This window comes from Anas acuta, chromosome W, assembly GCF_963932015.1.
Source record: "Anas acuta chromosome W, bAnaAcu1.1, whole genome shotgun sequence".
NCBI classification, from domain to species: Eukaryota; Metazoa; Chordata; class Aves; order Anseriformes; family Anatidae; genus Anas; species Anas acuta.
In genome coordinates this window covers 3201479-3218489 of record NC_089016.1, presented here as the reverse complement: position 1 = coordinate 3218489, position 17011 = coordinate 3201479, and the positions used below count along the sequence as shown (strand labels likewise).

At 50.6% G+C, this 17011-nt stretch overlaps 1 protein-coding gene and 1 pseudogene across 1 annotated transcript; both read right to left on the bottom strand.

The window, feature by feature from the left end:
- Positions 1 to 5165: 5165 nt before the first annotated feature.
- Positions 5166 to 6087, bottom strand: LOC137847500 (olfactory receptor 14J1-like; annotated as a pseudogene).
- A 9061-nt stretch (positions 6088 to 15148) lies between these two features.
- On the bottom strand, positions 15149 to 16788 carry LOC137847499 (olfactory receptor 14C36-like). The gene is made up of 2 exons (XM_068665766.1): positions 16153 to 16788; positions 15149 to 15253 (listed from the first exon to the last, which is right to left on the bottom strand). The coding sequence occupies exons 1-2, from the start codon at positions 16786 to 16788 to the stop codon at positions 15149 to 15151; spliced, it is 741 nt and encodes a 246-aa protein (XP_068521867.1).
- Positions 16789 to 17011: the final 223 nt, after the last annotated feature.

Below are 17011 nucleotides of genomic sequence, written 5' to 3'. Positions count from 1 at the left end.
ACAAAATGCCAACAAACACAGACTCTCCTCAATGACTACTGTATTAACCAAAGGAAAACAAACCCCCCAAAAATTGTAGAAGCTGAAAAGTGTGTGGAAATATTTTCTTAGATTTTAATCTTTCATTTTTTTGTTTCATTTTAATTGATACTAATTGACATTAATTAACACCTACAGGCCTAGAGCTTGAAAGAAAAAGATGGATAGAAGTCTTGCAAAAGGCCTGGTACCACCACAACTTTTCCTAATCAGGACTACCCGTGACACCCCTCAGTCTCTGCACAGAGCAAGTCACACTGAGGTCTTGACCTCTCTTCATTGGTTTGGATTGTTAGGGGATCCTGTTGTTTCCCCTAGCAAGAATGGGTCTTCCCAGGCATCCAAAATTCATTCAGAGTTGACTTTTATTTAACACAGCAAGAATTTAATGGTAGCCATATATCAGCTTGAGCTGGGTGCTTCCAAGGAGGGACTGTGCTCAAAGTTTTCCCTGGGTTCTCCTACCCACAAAAGCTTAATTTCCTCTGCTAGAGTCCAATCAGTTAACACATACATGTTATGTTCCTTCAGATTGGTCATTCTCTGTTGCAGGGTAGGATGTGTCTTGGTTTCAGTTAGAACAGAATTAATTTTCTTCCTAGTAGCTGGTGGAATGCTGTGTTTTGGCTTAGGATGAGAAGAGTGCTGATAACACCCCGATGCTTTAATTGTTGCAGAGCAGTGCTTATACTAAGCCAAGGACATCTCAGCCTTTTGCTCTGTCCTGCCAACGGGCAGGCTGGGGGTGCAGTAAGAGCTGGGAGGGGACAGACCCAGGACAGGTGACCCAAACTAGCCAAAGGGGTATTCCATACCATCTGACGTCATGCTAAACAATATATAGGGGTGGCTAGCCGGGGGAAGGGGGCCGGACTGCTCGGGGTTAGGCTGGGCATCGGTCAGCGAGTGGTGAGCAATTGCATTGTGCATCACTTGTTTGTACATATTATTATTACTTACCTATTATCACCATTGTATTATTATTATTATTATTATTGCTATTATTATTTTTGTTATTATTTTTTTTCCTGTCTTATTAAACTGTCTTTATCTCAACTCACGGGCTTCACTTTCCATTTCTCTCCCCCGTCCCAGAGAGGGAGGGGGGAGGATGAGCGAACGGCTGCGTGGTGTTTAGCTGCCGGCCGGGTTAAACCACGACAGATGGCTGATGTTATGTCCCAGGGCAGGCTCCCATCTGGCACCTCCATGGTCAGCACATCCCCCGTCCCCCATCGGTGCCACCCAGAGCCCCCACAATGTTGCTCAGTCACCACTACATGCCACATGCCATGTTCAGGTGAGGCAGAGCTCCTGCTATGGCCTGATGCTTCACTACATTTCCTCCACTAATGTCAGATAATAGGTAGCCCAGTCTCTTACACTTCAGTGGCTTCTCTCCCTTTCAGTGAGCTTTTGGGATTTAAAATCTGGATGCAGTATTCTGAATTATGCCCTGCCTCCATCTCATGGCCAGGGACCTGCTCACACAACCCAGGATGCTGCTGGCCTCCCTTGCAGCCAGGGCACAGCGCAGCCCCCTGCACAGCCCCCTGCCCACCAAGACCTTTCCCATTGGGCTGCTCCCCACCAGGCAGCCCCCAGCCTGTGTCTTTGCTGAGATTAGTCCCCTGCAGGGGCAGAAACTGGCATTTGTCCTGTGTGATTTCATGAAATTCCTGTCCATTCCTGCTCTTCTCTTCCTTGATCCCTCTTCTGAAGCACAGAGGATTGAAGACCTGTGGAATGAGAAGTGAAAACTAAGGCAAAGAAGGCACTGAGTGCCTCCAGCCCCATCAGGGTCTGTTGTTCTGCAGTCACACTCCTCCTTTCAGCAGCAGCCCTGCTTTTGTCTTGTCCAGCCTTGAGCTCTAATGCCGTCACTAAAGCTTGGATTTTTACTCTTGACTTTTCTTGCAGCTACAAGTTCCAGGTGAACACTGCCTTTCCCCCAGTCATAACAGCATAACAAAGGAATCATCCATTAATTCATTTTTTATGTCCTTCCTTGCAGTCACCTCCCGAAACAGAGGCTTCATGGTCCCTGTCTGGGCTTTGTCCCTACACCAGCCTGTACCTTCTACCCCACACATGGTCCCATTGTTCAGGCACAGCACGGGGAAGAGTATGTTCAGGGTGGGCAGTGGTCCCCCAGTATGATCCCCAGTGCAGCCCTCGGTTTTCCCCTTCCCCATGTGCCTGGTGCCTGCCATGCCCTGACCATGTCCCACAGGGGGTTCCACAGACATCCCTGTTCTGAGGTCTGAAGGGGTCTGGACCAGGGAAGAGGTTGGAGAGAGCTTGTCATTTCCCCAACACAGGCAGGGAGCTTAAGGTGAGGATGGGGGTGGGCTGGCAGCAAACCTCAGCCATAAATCAGAGTGAGCAGCCAGTACTAGGAACAGCCATCCTCAGAGTCTGGAGATAATGAGTGTCCTGGGCCATCTTCACATGCTAATCATTCCACCAATGGCCCAGACTGGCTGCCTGCCTCCTGTACTTGCATGTTACTCCTGTCCATGAGCCCTGGCTCTGCACCACAAATCCCCTGCTGTGAGTCCTCATCTGGCATGGCCACACAACTCAGACAACATCCGAGTTTTCCTCTGCCAGGCAACTTCCAGCCCAGCCCAGCCCCTCCCCAGTTTTTCCAAACCCTGCCCAGCCCCTCCCCTGTCTCCAACCAGACCAGCAGCACACTCCGGGCTGGCGCCACCGAAGTGCCCACCGTGGGGTGCTGCAGAGCTCTGAGTGCTCAAGCGCAGCCACAGACCCTCTGAAGGGTCTCAAGAGATCCTTATTCCTGACTGTCTGAATCCCTTCTGTGCCAGCCCCTCTCCCCAGCACAGGACTCCTGCACCTGGAGCTCTTTGGGCTGCTGCTGTCCCAGTGACAGAGCAGCCTGCCTTGAGCTGATACATGCAGAAGAAATGTCTCCTTGCTCGTTTATTGCTCCCTGTAGCATGTACTTGCCTTCAAAGAGGCTTTCCCTAGGGGAATGTGTTCATGCTGGCCTCACCTGCCACTCCTGTCCCCTCCCTGCGCTCCCTGCAGGGCCCAGAGCTGGTGATGCTCTGCAGAGTGAGGGGCCTTGTTTAAAACTGTTTCTGTTATAAATCGCTCAGTCCCAAAATAGGATTATAATCAAAATTTACAATTTATTAAAAGAATAGAGGTAAGCAAACAGCACTGTGCGAGTCAGGAGTCTCTGCTCCACCTAGACGCACACCAGTTACATTGAGCAGCTGATTTTTATGCTCCTAGGCTGATACATATTCATTACTACTTCTAAAAAAAAATGGGTTATTATAATTAGTTTCCGGAATCCAAACCCTCCTACTGGAGCATGCGTATCAGTCTCTGGTGGTCCTCCTGGGGGTCTCTGGGGGTCTTTCATGTTGAAGGCTTGTAGTCTTCCTCTCAGTTTTTTTTTTCTTGTCCTTCCCCTTTGTACTCCGTGGCAGCATACACAGCGTTCCCTGCAAGTTTTGTCTTCTAGCTGTCCTTCAGCTTCTTTCTTCTCCTTAATCTCCTGGCCAGATACCAGGGGCTTGCATAGTGTCCCATTCAGAAGTCATAACAGTCACTAGTTGTTAGCAGTTGTTCTGAAACCCCCAGACATCAGAGACTTCAAAGAAAGAACATACAAATACAAATAGCTCTCTATTGACACTTCACAAGTTGTTAAAACATTCCTCACAGGCCATTCACAGAGACACTCCAGTCACATCTATAGCAGTGCTAAATCAATCACAAAGGAGGCAAAAAAGCTGTATCTGTTAGGAATAAGAGTTCGGAATCAGTAACAAAAGCAAATAGGCTCATGGATTTGAGGAATATTTCTGAAGATTTGATAAATTGACTATAATGAGGGGGAGACTGGGACACGGGGAGGAAAGGGAAGAAACCACATCCGTGGAAGAATTAAATTGCCAGTGCAGGACCCAGAGACAGACAGAACTGCTCTCTATTGACATGAATCAGATGAACATATCTCACAGTTTCCTTTTGTTTTATCATTAATGGCCAGAGCAAAAAGTTGTTTTCCATGTATTTATTTATTTATTTATTTTTAATTTTTTATAAGCCCCCATTTAAGCACTGAAAAGCTTCAATGAGGTCACTCCAGACCCTTCTATTCTCCACGCTGAACAACCCCAGCTCTCTCAGCCTTTCTTCACAGGAGATGTGCTGCAGCCCTCTGATCAACTTTGTGGACCTCTGGACACACTCTAATAGATAAACATCCTTCTTGTGCTGGGGACCCTGCACTCCAAATGAGGCCTTACAAAGGCAACCAGAGGGGCACAATCACCTCCCTTGACCTGCTGGCTACTCCTCTGCTGATACAGCCCAGGGTGCAGTTGGCCTTCCGGGCTGCAAGTGCACACTGCTGTCTTATGTCATACCTTCTGTCCACCAGAACCCCCAAGTCCTTCCCTGCAGGGCTTCTCTCAATGAGTTCTCCCCGTCTGTACTCATGTCTGGGATTGCCCTGACCCAGGTGCAGCACCTTGCACTTGGACTTGTTGAACCTCATTATGTTAACATTGGGCGCACTTCCCAAGCTTGTCTAGGTCCTTTTGGATGGCATCCCTTCCTTCTGTTGTATCAACTGCAACACTCAGCTTGGTGTCATCTGCAAACTTGCTGAGAGTGCACTTGATTCCACTATCTATGTCACTGATAAAAATACTAAACTGTACTGGTCCCAAGACAGACCCCTGAGGGGCACCACTTGTCACTGGCCTACTCATTGAGAGCAATTCCACAGAGCAATGTTCTCCACCTGAATATAATGCAGTTTCCTCCAGATAAAACAATTTCTTCAGCCTGTTCCTGACCTCAGCAGTGGAAGAAGAGACCGACCTCCAGGCACCAGCACTGAGGAAATCCTCCCTTATTACGGAGATGCGACAGAGCTGTGCCATAGCACCAGATATATGTACATGGGCCTCTGGGTACAACAGAGTGTGTTCAGACCTCTGCAGAAGTGGAGTGCATGCAGAAATTCCTGGACAAACAAGATCATCACAGCCAAAAAGATCAAAGACCAGGAGTTTCCTGAGATCAATTGGAAATCCCTTGTGAAGGACTTTGGCAGATTATGGCTTCAGAAGTACTGCTTACTGAGTCAGCTTCTTCAGTGCATCCTTGAGATCCTGGTTCCTCATGCTGTAGATGAGGGGGTTAACTGCTGGAGGCACCACCGAGTACAGAACTGTCACAATTACGTCCAGGGATGGGGAGGAGATGGAGGGGGGATTCAGGTAGGTAAACATGCCAGTGCTGGAAAAGATGGAGACAACAGCCAGGTGAGGGAGGCATGTGGAAAAGGCTTTGTGCCGGCCCTGCTGCGAGGGGATCCTGAGCACTGCTCTGATTATCTGCGTGTATGAGAAAAGAATGAAAACAAAACAGCTGAGTATTAAACAGACACTAACCACAAGAAGCCCAGCTTCTCTGAGGTAGGCATCTGAGCAGGAGAGCTTGAGGATCTGGGAAATTTCACAGAATAATTGGCCCAGGGCATTGCCTTGGCAGAGTGGGAGGGAAAAGGTATTGGCAGTGTGCAGGACAGTGTTGAGAAAACCACTGCCCCAGGCAGCTGCTACCATGTTGACACAAGCTCTGCTGTCCATGAATGTCCAATAGTGCAGAGGTTTGCAGATGGCAATGTAGCGGTCATAGGCCATGATGGTGAGAAGGGAATATTCTGCTCCAAGCATGAAGAAGAAAAAAAAGACCTGGGTAGCACAACCTGAGTAGGAGATGGCTGTTGTCTTCCTCAGGGAATTGGCCATGGCTTTGGGGACAGTGGTGGTAATAGTGCCCAGGTCGAGGAGGGCGAGGTTGAGGAGGAAGACGTACATGGGGGTGTGGAGGCGGTGGTTGCAGGCTACGGCTGTGAGGATGAGGCCATTGCCCAGGAGGGCAGCCAGGTAGATGCCCAGGAAGAGCCCAAAGTGCAGGAGCTGTAGCTCGCGTGTCTGCAAATGGCAGGAGGAGGAACTCAGTGGGGAAGCTGCTGTTGGACATTTGCTGCATCTGGGCATGTTTACCTGTCCATGGAGGAAAACACACAAACCATCAGGACAGGATCTCTGAGCAGAATCGACTCTGTTTCTCACAGATTCCTTACACACTCAGTTCCATTTTCCCCTGCTCAGGATGGCATACTTACAGCTCCCTGGCTGGTGCTTTGTTCTGTTTTGTTTGAGTGAACTGTGAGGAACATAATTCCCTGCCTGAGGGCTCCTTCACAGGACACTCAGCTTACCCCAACCCTGCTGCCCCAAAGAGCTGACATACCCAATGGCCCCAGCATAAGAGAAAGGAAGCAACACAGAGAGGTAGAGGGAAAAGGACAAGCAGCATGACTGAGAAAGGGGAGGGAGAGATGAGCAAGCAGGAAGGGGTCACTCTGCCCAGCCGTGCCTGCTGCCTACCAGGCAGCACCATGACAGAACAGTGGCTATCAGCCCTTTGCAGGACAGCGGGACAGGGCACAGAACTGGAAAGGCAGACCTTCTTTCTTCTGGGGCTCTGGCTATCCAGGAGGCAGCTCCTGCCCAGGACCCCCCAGCCCAGAGGGCAGAGGCTCTGCTGGGTGGGAGAGGAGAGCTGAGGGGGGTTGCTCAGGGATGGAACCTGCACTGCAGGGGATGGTAGGAGGTGCCTGTCTATCCTCTGCAGCAGGGTTTCCCGTTGCAGTTCCCTTTCTCCCTGCCCATTTCTGCTGCCTGCAGGAGTCCCTTCCAGGAGCTCCTTTTCTGTCCCCATGTCTGTGTGTTGCCAGTGCTCACACACCCCATCCATCTGCTGTCTGCTCAGCTCTGTCCTGAACCCTCTCAGTGTGTGCAGGTGCAGAAGAGCAGGTCACACAAGCCCTGATGAAACTGGGAAGGTGATGCTGCTGCATTATGAAGGACTGAGGATGCTGAAGGCACTTTCTGAGGTTCCTCACAAAAATTGAGGTGACAGAAACTCAAAATCTTCTGTACTCCGTAAACTTCTGTTTCCATTCCTATCCTGATGAACCAAAGAAATCTGAAAGCACAGCATCAGGAAAGCCCAGACCACATCAGGCAGCCACAGACTGGACCTTCTGTCTGAAAAGTCCCTCTGATATAGCCTGGGGGTGCTGTGGAGCTGTGAGCATCCTGCCTCAGGCATCAGCAGGACCCTGCCCTGCCCTGCCCTGCCCTGCCCTGCCCTGCCAGGAGGCTCCTTCCATCCACAGCTTCTCCCCACAGCACCCTGGGCAGCTCCCCAGGCAGGCTGAGTGCTGAGCCTGGCAGGCAGCAGAGGTTCTGCCCAGGTACACAGCCCCTGGGGCATAGCAGGGACCCTGCTCTGCACCACAGCCCTGGACACCCCTGCCTGCACCCTGCCTGCACAGCCTGTAGCCAGCCCAGTGATTAGGAAGCCTCATGTCCTGTCCTTCTGACAGCTTTGGCAGGTAATCAGTATTCCAGGGAATATCTATCCCTGTTCTCTGTACTAGAGAAGCCAGCACAGCTCCTGTGACATGTCTTATAAGCCATGGGAACTGGAAGCTATAGAAGAACCCTGTAGGATACTGCATTTCCTGCCCTCACTCAGACACTTACCACGTTACAGCTGTGAAGATTTCTCCCGCAGTGAGCTCTCAGCATCCCCCTTCCACTCTGCCTTTAACATCTCCCTCCCTTCTCTCAGCCACCCTTGTCCTCTGCAGGCAGTGCCCCCAGCCCTGCTGCGCTGTGCAGAGGAGCTGCGCCTGGGCAGAGCTGTCTCTCTGCAGTGCTGCCCGCTTGCCAGGAGCTCCCCTTGGGCCCAGGAACCTGGCCCAGCTCATCAGCACAGCTCCAGCTCAATGCGTCCTTGTGTCCCTTCAGCCTCCCTGGAGATGTCCCTGGACCTCCAGGGGAATTGACTTTGAAAGTGAAGCAATCCCTGATGTTCCTTCCCTGCACTGGACAAGGGAAATCATTTCCAGCACTGTTGTTATGCATTATCAGATAAACAATATGGGCAATGACACAGAATCACCTTTCCATGTCCTGGTTTCAGGCAGGTCATCCATGCAAGGACCCGGAGAGATTTTTCTTTCTCCTGGTGAGGAAAGGGTTTCAGCTTAGTCTACCAAGACATCTCATTCTTTGCAGTCCAGAAGCTAGAAGGGGGTTCAGCTCCCTCCCATGCCTTACACAAGCCCACAGGATTCCTCTTGCCTGGGCACAAACCAGGCATCTGCATGTAATCTGATTGCCTCAGCTCCCAGCACATTGAATGGAGACAGAGGCCAGGAGGGAGCCGATTTGCCAGAGGTTGTCAGAGACATATGCAAGTATCTATATGGTCTGATGGATTAATTGTGGGAGTCAGGGAGCATCCGGGAGCATCATTTTTAAGTGCAGGGAGATTTTCTTGGGCTAACAGAAATGAGAGCAGATGCCTGCATTTAGCACCACTGAATCTTTTTAGTGTCCATTAGTATTCTCTGAGCAACCTACACTGCTTTCACTTGACGATATGGAGTCATGTAGCACAGGGAGAGCTAACTTTCTGTGTTTACAATATCTCCATTACTGACCATAATGGCAGTGGCCTCATGGACATTTCCACATTGCCTAAGCCAATTCAGGGAAGGTTCTTTATTTTGTTATGGCCAAATACTGGGCCTGTAGCACTACATCAGATGTCAAGACTCTCACACAAAACTACCTGTGGCTGGAAGGGACAGCACTGGTCCTGGGAAGGAAAGCCATCCCCATCCAGAGCAAAAGCATGGCAGAAAACCAAGGCAGCAATTGCAGACAGTTTGCTCCCTCCCTCCACTTTAACTCAGACTCTTGATGTCACAGAATCACACAGAATCACAGAATTTCTAGGTTGGAAGAGACCTCAAGATCATCGAGTCCAACCTCTGACCTAACGCTAACAGTCCCCACTAAACCATATCCCTAAGCTCTACATCTAAATGTCTTTTAAAGACTTCCAGGGATGGTGACTCCACCACCTCCCTGGGCAGCCTGTTTCAATGTCTAACAACCCTTTCGGTAAAGTAGTTCTTCCTAACATCTAACCTAAAACTCCCCTGGCACAACTTAAGCCCCCTCATCCTGTCACCAGGCACGTGGGAGAACAGGCCAACCCCCACCTCACTACAGCATCCTTTCAGGTATCTGTAAAGAGCAATAAGGTCACCCCTGAGCCTCCTTTTCTCCAGGCTGAACAAGCCCAGCTCCCTCAGCCGCTCCTCGTAGGACTTGTTCTCCAGGCCCCTCACCAGCTTCGTCGCCCTTCTCTGGACCCACTCAAGCATCTTGATGTCCTTCTTGTAGCGAGGGGCCCAAAACTGAACACAGTACTCGAGGTGCGGCCTCACCAGAGCTGAGTACGGGGGGACGATCACCTCCCTAGCCCTGCTGGCCACACTGTTTCTGATACAAGCCAGGATGCCGTTGGCCTTCCTGGCCACCTGAGCACACTGCTGGCTCATATTCAGCCGACTGTCCACCATCACTCCCAGGTCCTTCTCTGCCTGGCAGTTCTCCAACCACTCATCTCCCAGCCTGTAGCTCTGCTTGGGGTTATTGCGCCCCAGGTGCAGGACCCGGCACTTGGCCTTGTTGAACTTCATGCAGTTGACCTCAGCCCATCGGTGCAGCCTATCCAGATCCTCCTGCAGAGCTTTCCTACCCTTGAGCAGATCAACACATGCGCATAGCTTGGTGTCATCTGCAAACTTACTGAGGGTGCACTCAATGCCCTCGTCCAGATCATTGATGAAGATATTAAAGAGGACCGGCCCCAGCACCGAGCCCTGGGTAACACCACTAGTGACTGGCCTCCAACTGGACTTGACTCCATTTACCACAACTCTTTGGGCCCGGCTATCCAGCCAGTTTCTAACCCAACGAAGCGTGCGCCAGTCCAAGTCAAGAGCAGCCAGTTTCTTGAGGAGAATGCTGTGGGAGACGGTGTCAAAAGTCTTGCTGAAGTCAAGGTAGACCACATCCACAGCCTTTCCCTCGTCCACCCAGCACGTCACTTTGTCATAGAAGGAGATCAGGTTCGTCAAGCAGGATCTGCCTTCCATAAACCCATGCTGACTGGGCCTGATCGCCTGCTTGCCCTGCAAGTGCTGCGTGATGACTCTCAAGAGGATCTGCTCCATGAGCTTCCCTGGTACTGAGGTCAAACTGACAGGCCTGTAGTTTCCTGGGTCTGCCCTCTGGCCCTTCTTGTAGATGGGCATCACGTTTGCTAGCCGCCAGTCAACTGGGACCTCCACCGATAGCCAGGACTGCTGATAAATGATGGATAGGGGTTTGGCCAGCACCTCTGCCAGTTCTCTCAGTACCCTTGGGTGGACTCCATCCGGCCCCATCGACTTGTGCACATCCAAGTGCCGTAGCAGGTCACCAACCAGTTCTTCGTGGATAGTGAGGGGCACATCCTGCTCCCTATCCCCTTCCACCAGCTCAGGGTACTGGGTATCCAGAGAACAACTGGTATTGCCGCTAAAGACTGAGGCCAAGAAGGCATTAAGAACCTCTGCCTTTTCCTCATCTCTTGTAACTAAGTTTCCCCCCGCATCCAGTAAAGGATGGAGATTCTCCTTAGTCCTCCTTTTTGTGTTGATGTATTTATAAAAAAGTTTTTTGTTATCTTTAATGGCAGTAGCCAGATTGAGCTCCAGATGAGCTTTGGCCTTCCTAATTTTGTCCCTGCACAGCCTCGCTACATCCTTACAGTTCTGCCTAGTGGCCTGCCCACTTTTCCAAAGATTATAAACCCTCTTTTTTCTCCTAAGCTCAAGCCACCGTTCTCTGTTGAGCCAGGCTGGTCTTCTTCCCCGCTGGCCCATCTTTGGGCACATGGGGACAGACCGCTCCTGCGCCATTAAGATTTCCCTCTTGAAGAGTGCCCAGCCTTCCTGGACCCCTCTGCCCTTCAGAACCGCCTCGCAAGGGACTCCATCAACTAGTGTCCTGAGCAGCCCAAAGTCAGCCCTCTGAAAGTCCAATACAGCGGTTTTACTGTTCCCCTTCCTGGCCTCGCCAAAAATAGTGAACTCCACCATTTCATGGTCACTCTGTCCAAGACAGCTCCCGACAATCACATCTGTCAATGTCATTGAACAAGCCAACAATTTTCACAGAGTGCCTGTCAGCAGCACATGGTTGTTCCTGGAGATCAGCTTCTCCTCTGCCAGAGACCTTCAGGGGCTGCAGAGACACACCTGGCAGCAAATCTGTTTCCTGCCAGGCCTGCCCAGGGTATCCCAGCTCTGATTCTCTCTGTCCGTGGGGACAGCAGGGTTTGCTCTCTCTGTTGGCATCCCATTTCAACTGTATGTTCACATCTTCTGTCCACTCCAGCATGTCTCTGGCTTCAAACAAAGTCCTTACACACTTTTGGAAATTTGTTACCAGGCTTCCCAAAGGAGAAGAAACAGGCTTGTCATCAGAGCTGAGGGACATAAGGAAGGAGATAGAGGACTCATGTGCCAGACCTCAAAGCAGCATTTCTGGGCCTGTTCAGGAGGCTGTTAGTGGAGATCTCATTGTCAGTAGCCCTGAGAGGCAAAAAGCTCATTGCCATAAAACATTCCTCTGCAAAAGTTGCATGCAGATTTCAAGAAGGTCCACGAGATGAGCTAAAGCTTGCTTAGCATTACTTTGGTTGAGGAGTCTTTTCCAGAGCATGTCCTCTTGGATCTCATTGCTTGGAGTATTGATAAGAAAGTGACTGAAAGTGAGGGTAGACCATACCTGACCACCCGCAATATTTCCTAGGATGAAATGACCACATCTCTGTGTGAAAGGAGAGAAGTGGGTCTCATTTACCTGGATTCAATACAATCCCCCACAGTATTTCCTTTTCCAATAATAACAGTGTTGGAGGGATAGGCCAATTGAAACTCCATGATGTCCAGCAAGGACAAAACCCCATTTCTGCTTCTGAGGTGGACAACTGCTCTACCGTGACACAGGCTAGGGGCTGTATAGATTTATAGAATAGAATTTAAACAGATCAAAAAAAAATTGAACCAAATGGAACAGAATAGTTCAGTTTGAAGGGACCTTCAAAGGGTATCCAGTACAAGTGACCAATCTCTTGAGGGCTAACCCGGAAGTCAGAGACTGTATATGAGAGCATTGTCTAAACGCCTCTCTGACACTGACAGGCCTGAGGCATCAACCAGGTCTCTAGGAAGCCTGTTCCTGTGTTTGACCACCCTCACAGAAGTGAAAGGTTTCCCAATCTCCAGTGTGAACCTCTCCTTGTGTAGCTTTGTTGTCATTCCCACACATCCTGTCAGTTACCAGGGAGAAAAAAGATCGTCACCTCCCTCTCCACTTTCCTTCTCAGGAAGTAGTCAGGACCAATGAGGTTGCCCTTCAGCCTTCTTTTCTCCAGACTAGACAACCCAAGTGTCCTCAGGCTGTCCTCACAGGACATGCCTTCCAGCCCACTGACCTGCTTTGTTGTCCTCCTCTGGATGCTTTCAACTCCACATCTTTCTGCCATTGTGCAGACCAGAAATGCATACATGATTTGAGGGGAGGCTGCACCAATGCTCAATATAGCTGAAAACTCACCTCTTTTGACCATCTGTCGGTGCTGTGTTTAATGCATTCCAAGATGGTTTTTGCCTTCTTGTCTGCCAGGGCACCCTGCTGGCTGATGTTGAGCCTGCTGTCAATGAGCACCCCCAGAGCCCTTTCTGCTGAGCTGCTCTCTAGCCACTTGTCTCCCAGTCTGTGCTGGACCTGTGTCCAGCATTACTCTGTAATTCATCTGAGGTGATCAGCTCTAGGCAGTCACTTTCTCCAGAGCAGTGGCAGATCACAGCGTACAAGGGTTTCCTGAGCCAGGACAGTTCCAGGGGAGTGCAGAGACCTGCCTAGAGCTTGCAGCTCTCACCAGAGTGGCTGACAAAGCATGGGCATTGATGGCGACAACCTCCCACCCTCATGAGTGCCAATGACCAGGAGCATGGCCAACAATGTGGGGAAACGGAGTGGGTCTGTCTGGTGCTGTTGTTGGTGCAGCCATTGGCCCAGGAGGTGCAGGGAGGGCACCCAGTGAGGGAGGGCCATCCAGAAAAGGGTGGGAGGCACCAGGTACACCTGCACCCCACACCCAGGCCTGCACAGCCTGAGGGCATGCACCCCACTGATCCTCAAGGCAGAACTGTAGCCACTCATCTCCGGGCAGAGGCTGCAGCTCCAGCTGGGCCACCAGCACCATCTGCCCCAGCGGTGGTTGATGTCTGCATCCAGACAGAGCTGCCGAGGAGTGAGGCTGCCGTGCAGACTTCAGGCTGCTGGAAGTACCCAAGCCTTTCCCCTGGGGCAGGGGCAGGCAGCAGAACTGCCTGACAAAGGTGTGCCCAGAAGGAGGACCTCCTGCAGCAGGGGGCCAAGCTGCAGGAGGCAGGGAGAAGGCTGCATAGCAGCAAGGAGGCTGAGGAGGAGTTGGAAGGCTGGATCCTGCAGTCTGCAGGGCACCCACAGCCCACAGCCAAACAACCCAAAAATCCCTCACTGCACTCACAGAGGGGAGGGGGGCCAATATCGCCAGAGGATGGAAGGTGGCTCTCCTGGTTTCAGTTAGAACAGAATTAATTTTCTTCCTAGTAGCTGGTGGAATGCTGTGTTTTGGCTTAGGATGAGAAGAGTGCTGATAACACCCCGATGCTTTAATTGTTGCAGAGCAGTGCTTATACTAAGCCAAGGACATCTCAGCCTTTTGCTCTGTCCTGCCAACGGGCAGGCTGGGGGTGCAGTAAGAGCTGGGAGGGGACAGACCCAGGACAGGTGACCCAAACTAGCCAAAGGGGTATTCCATACCATCTGACGTCATGCTAAACAATATATAGGGGTGGCTAGCCGGGGGAAGGGGGCCGGACTGCTCGGGGTTAGGCTGGGCATCGGTCAGCGAGTGGTGAGCAATTGCATTGTGCATCACTTGTTTGTACATACTATTATTACTTTCGTATTATCACCATTGTATCATTATTATTATTATTGTTATTATTATTTTTGTTATTATTATTTTCCTGTCTTATTAAACTGTCTTTATCTCAACTCACGGGCTTCACTTTCCATTTCTCTCCCCCGTCCCAGAGAGGGAGGGGGGAGGGTGAGCGAACGGCTGCGTGGTGTTTAGCTGCCGGCCGGGTTAAACCACAACAGTGGCAATGACAAGGCAAGAAGAGTCTTCCGCCAAAGCCTGAGGTGCCCTTACAGAACGCATCACAACTCTATTGGTGGAAAAGGAAAGACCTGTGGCAGGAGGTTGGAGCTGGGTTAGACACACCAGTCTGTTCCCCACATAATGGTTGGGGCAATCCCAAGCACAAACACAGGCTGGAAAGAATAGATTGAGAGTAGCCCTGATGAAAAGGACCTGAGGGTGCTGGTTGAAGAGAAGCTCAACATGAGTCAGGAATGTCCACTTGCAGCCCCAAAAGCCTACAGTATCCTGGGCTGCATCAAAAGCAGAGTGACCAGCAGGTTGAGGGATGTGATTCTTCCTCTCTTCTCTGCTCTTGTGAGACCCCACCTGGAGTTCTGCATCCAGCTCCAGGGCCCCAGCACAACAAACACATAAGATTTCGGACATAGGCCTCAGAGAGTGGGACCAGAGCAGAGCTACAGCAATAACCAGTGGAGTGGAACATCTTTCCTGTGAAGGCAGGCTGAGCCAGTTGGGTTTGTTGAGACCAGAGAAGAGAAGACACTGAGGGGAACCTTCTTCTTGCCTTCCAGTACTTAAAGGGAACTTACAAGTAACATGGGGAGAGACTTTTTCCAACTCCAACCAATTTGTGATTCAGTCATTCTGGAATGTCTTGCAATGTCTCTGAGAACCTTTCTGTAATATCATTGCACCAGCTGTACTCCAGGTTCCCAAGGGCAGAGACTCATTTTGAGAATGACACCACTCACTGTGTAACCTTGAGGAGCAGGGATTACAATCAGCAGTGAGGCCTCAAAACACAGCATTGTCATGCACTCTAACTCCACAGTCTAGCCCTTTCTTCCCTGAGTCAGAAGGGACCTCTGGAGGTGTTCACTACCATCATCTTCTCTGAGCAGTGATAGCTTTACAGGTAGATCAGGTTAGTCAGTGCGTTCTGCAACTGGGTATTGAAATCTCTGAGCCCATGACCCAGTGCTGATCCACAGTAGCTGTTTCGCCAGTACAGACGCTGATGCCAGCAGGAAGATGGAGCTGGTCAAATTTCAAAGATCAGCTCCCCTTGGGTAGTGCGCAATGGCCATCCCCACACTCCCCACATGTGGTCTCCAAGCTCTTGGCACTGCTGTGCAAAACAAACAGTCTGTGGTTCTGTACCAGACAGAGGTACTTCATGAAGGGGGAAATGAATCACTCCCCAGCTTCCCTCTCCTCTGCCTGCTGGGTGCCCACTCTCTTCTCTGAGATTGCGGAGTCACAGGTTCCCTGAAATACCTGGCTTTAGTTCTTTCACTGTGGCTGAGCTCACAGTGGGAGATCTCTCACTTTCAGAGGGGCTGCAGTCACTGCCCACACCAGACTCCCATGTCCCTGGAGGTATCCTGGGCTCTGCAGGCAGCTCCAGATTCCCCTCCTGAAGGACATCATCTATGGGTCACATGTGGGAATGGGCATGGCTATGTAATGCAGTGACCATCCTCTGCCTCTGCTGTCAGCAGACACCCATGGGTGAGTCTTAAATCTAGCCCTTGGTCTCTGACAGGTCACAATGCAAAAATGAGCCATTCCCTCCTGAACTGAAGCAGGAGCAGATCCTTGTGGGGAGCAATTCTTTGGGCCTATTCTTGACAGTTTTTTTTTGTGGAAGGAAGTCCCAGCCTTCAGGCATTCCACTGGGGTAATTCTGTTTTATTACTGAGATGTCATGAGAGAGTCTTCACTGACTCACAGTGTTAAATGCACATCTATATGGCCTGCTAATGGGACAGAACAAGTTTATGCGTTCACAGCAGTAGGGGGAATCCAAATATTTATGTACAAATGCAAGGAACAGAAGCAGTAATAATGACCCACCCCCCCAAAAAAATAATAATTAATAATAATAATAATGAGTATGAAGACAACACAAGCTTGGAAGAGGATGTACTTGTATTCATTATTGGAGAGGAAGAGATCTTTATAAGTACTGTAAAACATTCCCCAAATCTGTCTCCTAACTGCACACTTGAGCTCCTTGTTTTGCATGCTGTAGATGAGGGGGTTCAGAGCTGGGGGCACCATGGAGTACAAAACTGCCAGCAAAAGGTTGAGGAATGGAGAAGAGATGGAGGGGGGCTTCAGGTAGGTAAACATGTCAGTGCTGGAAAAGATGGAGACAACAGCCAGGTGAGGGAGGCATGTGGAAAAGGCTTTGTGCCGGCCCTGCTGCGAGGGGATCCTGAGCACTGCTCTGATTATCTGCGTGTATGAGAAAAGAATGAAAACAAAACAGCTGAGTACTAAACAGACGCTAACCACAAGAAGCCCAGCTTCTCTGAGGTAGGCATCTGAACAGGAGAGCTTGAGGATCTGGGAAATTTCACAGAAGAATTGGCCCAGGGCATTGCCTTGGCAGAGGGGCAGTGAAAATGTACTGGCCGTGTGCAGCACAGCATAGAGAAAAGTACTGCCCCAGGCAGCTGCTATCACATTGACACAAGTTCTGTTGGCCATTATTGTCCCATAGTGCAGGGGTCTGCAGATGGCAATGTAGCGGTCATAGGCCATGATGGTGAGAAGACTTCTCTGCTGTGACAAAGAAAATAAAAAAAAAAGACTTGGGTAGCACAGCCTGCATAGGAAATGGTTGTGGTATCCCACAGGGAATTGGCCATAGCTTTGGGAACAGTGGTGGTAATAGTGCCCGGGTCAAGGAGGGCGAGGTTGAGGAGGAAGTACATGGGGGTGTGGAGGTGGTGGTTGTAGGCTACGGCTGTGAGGATGAGGCCGT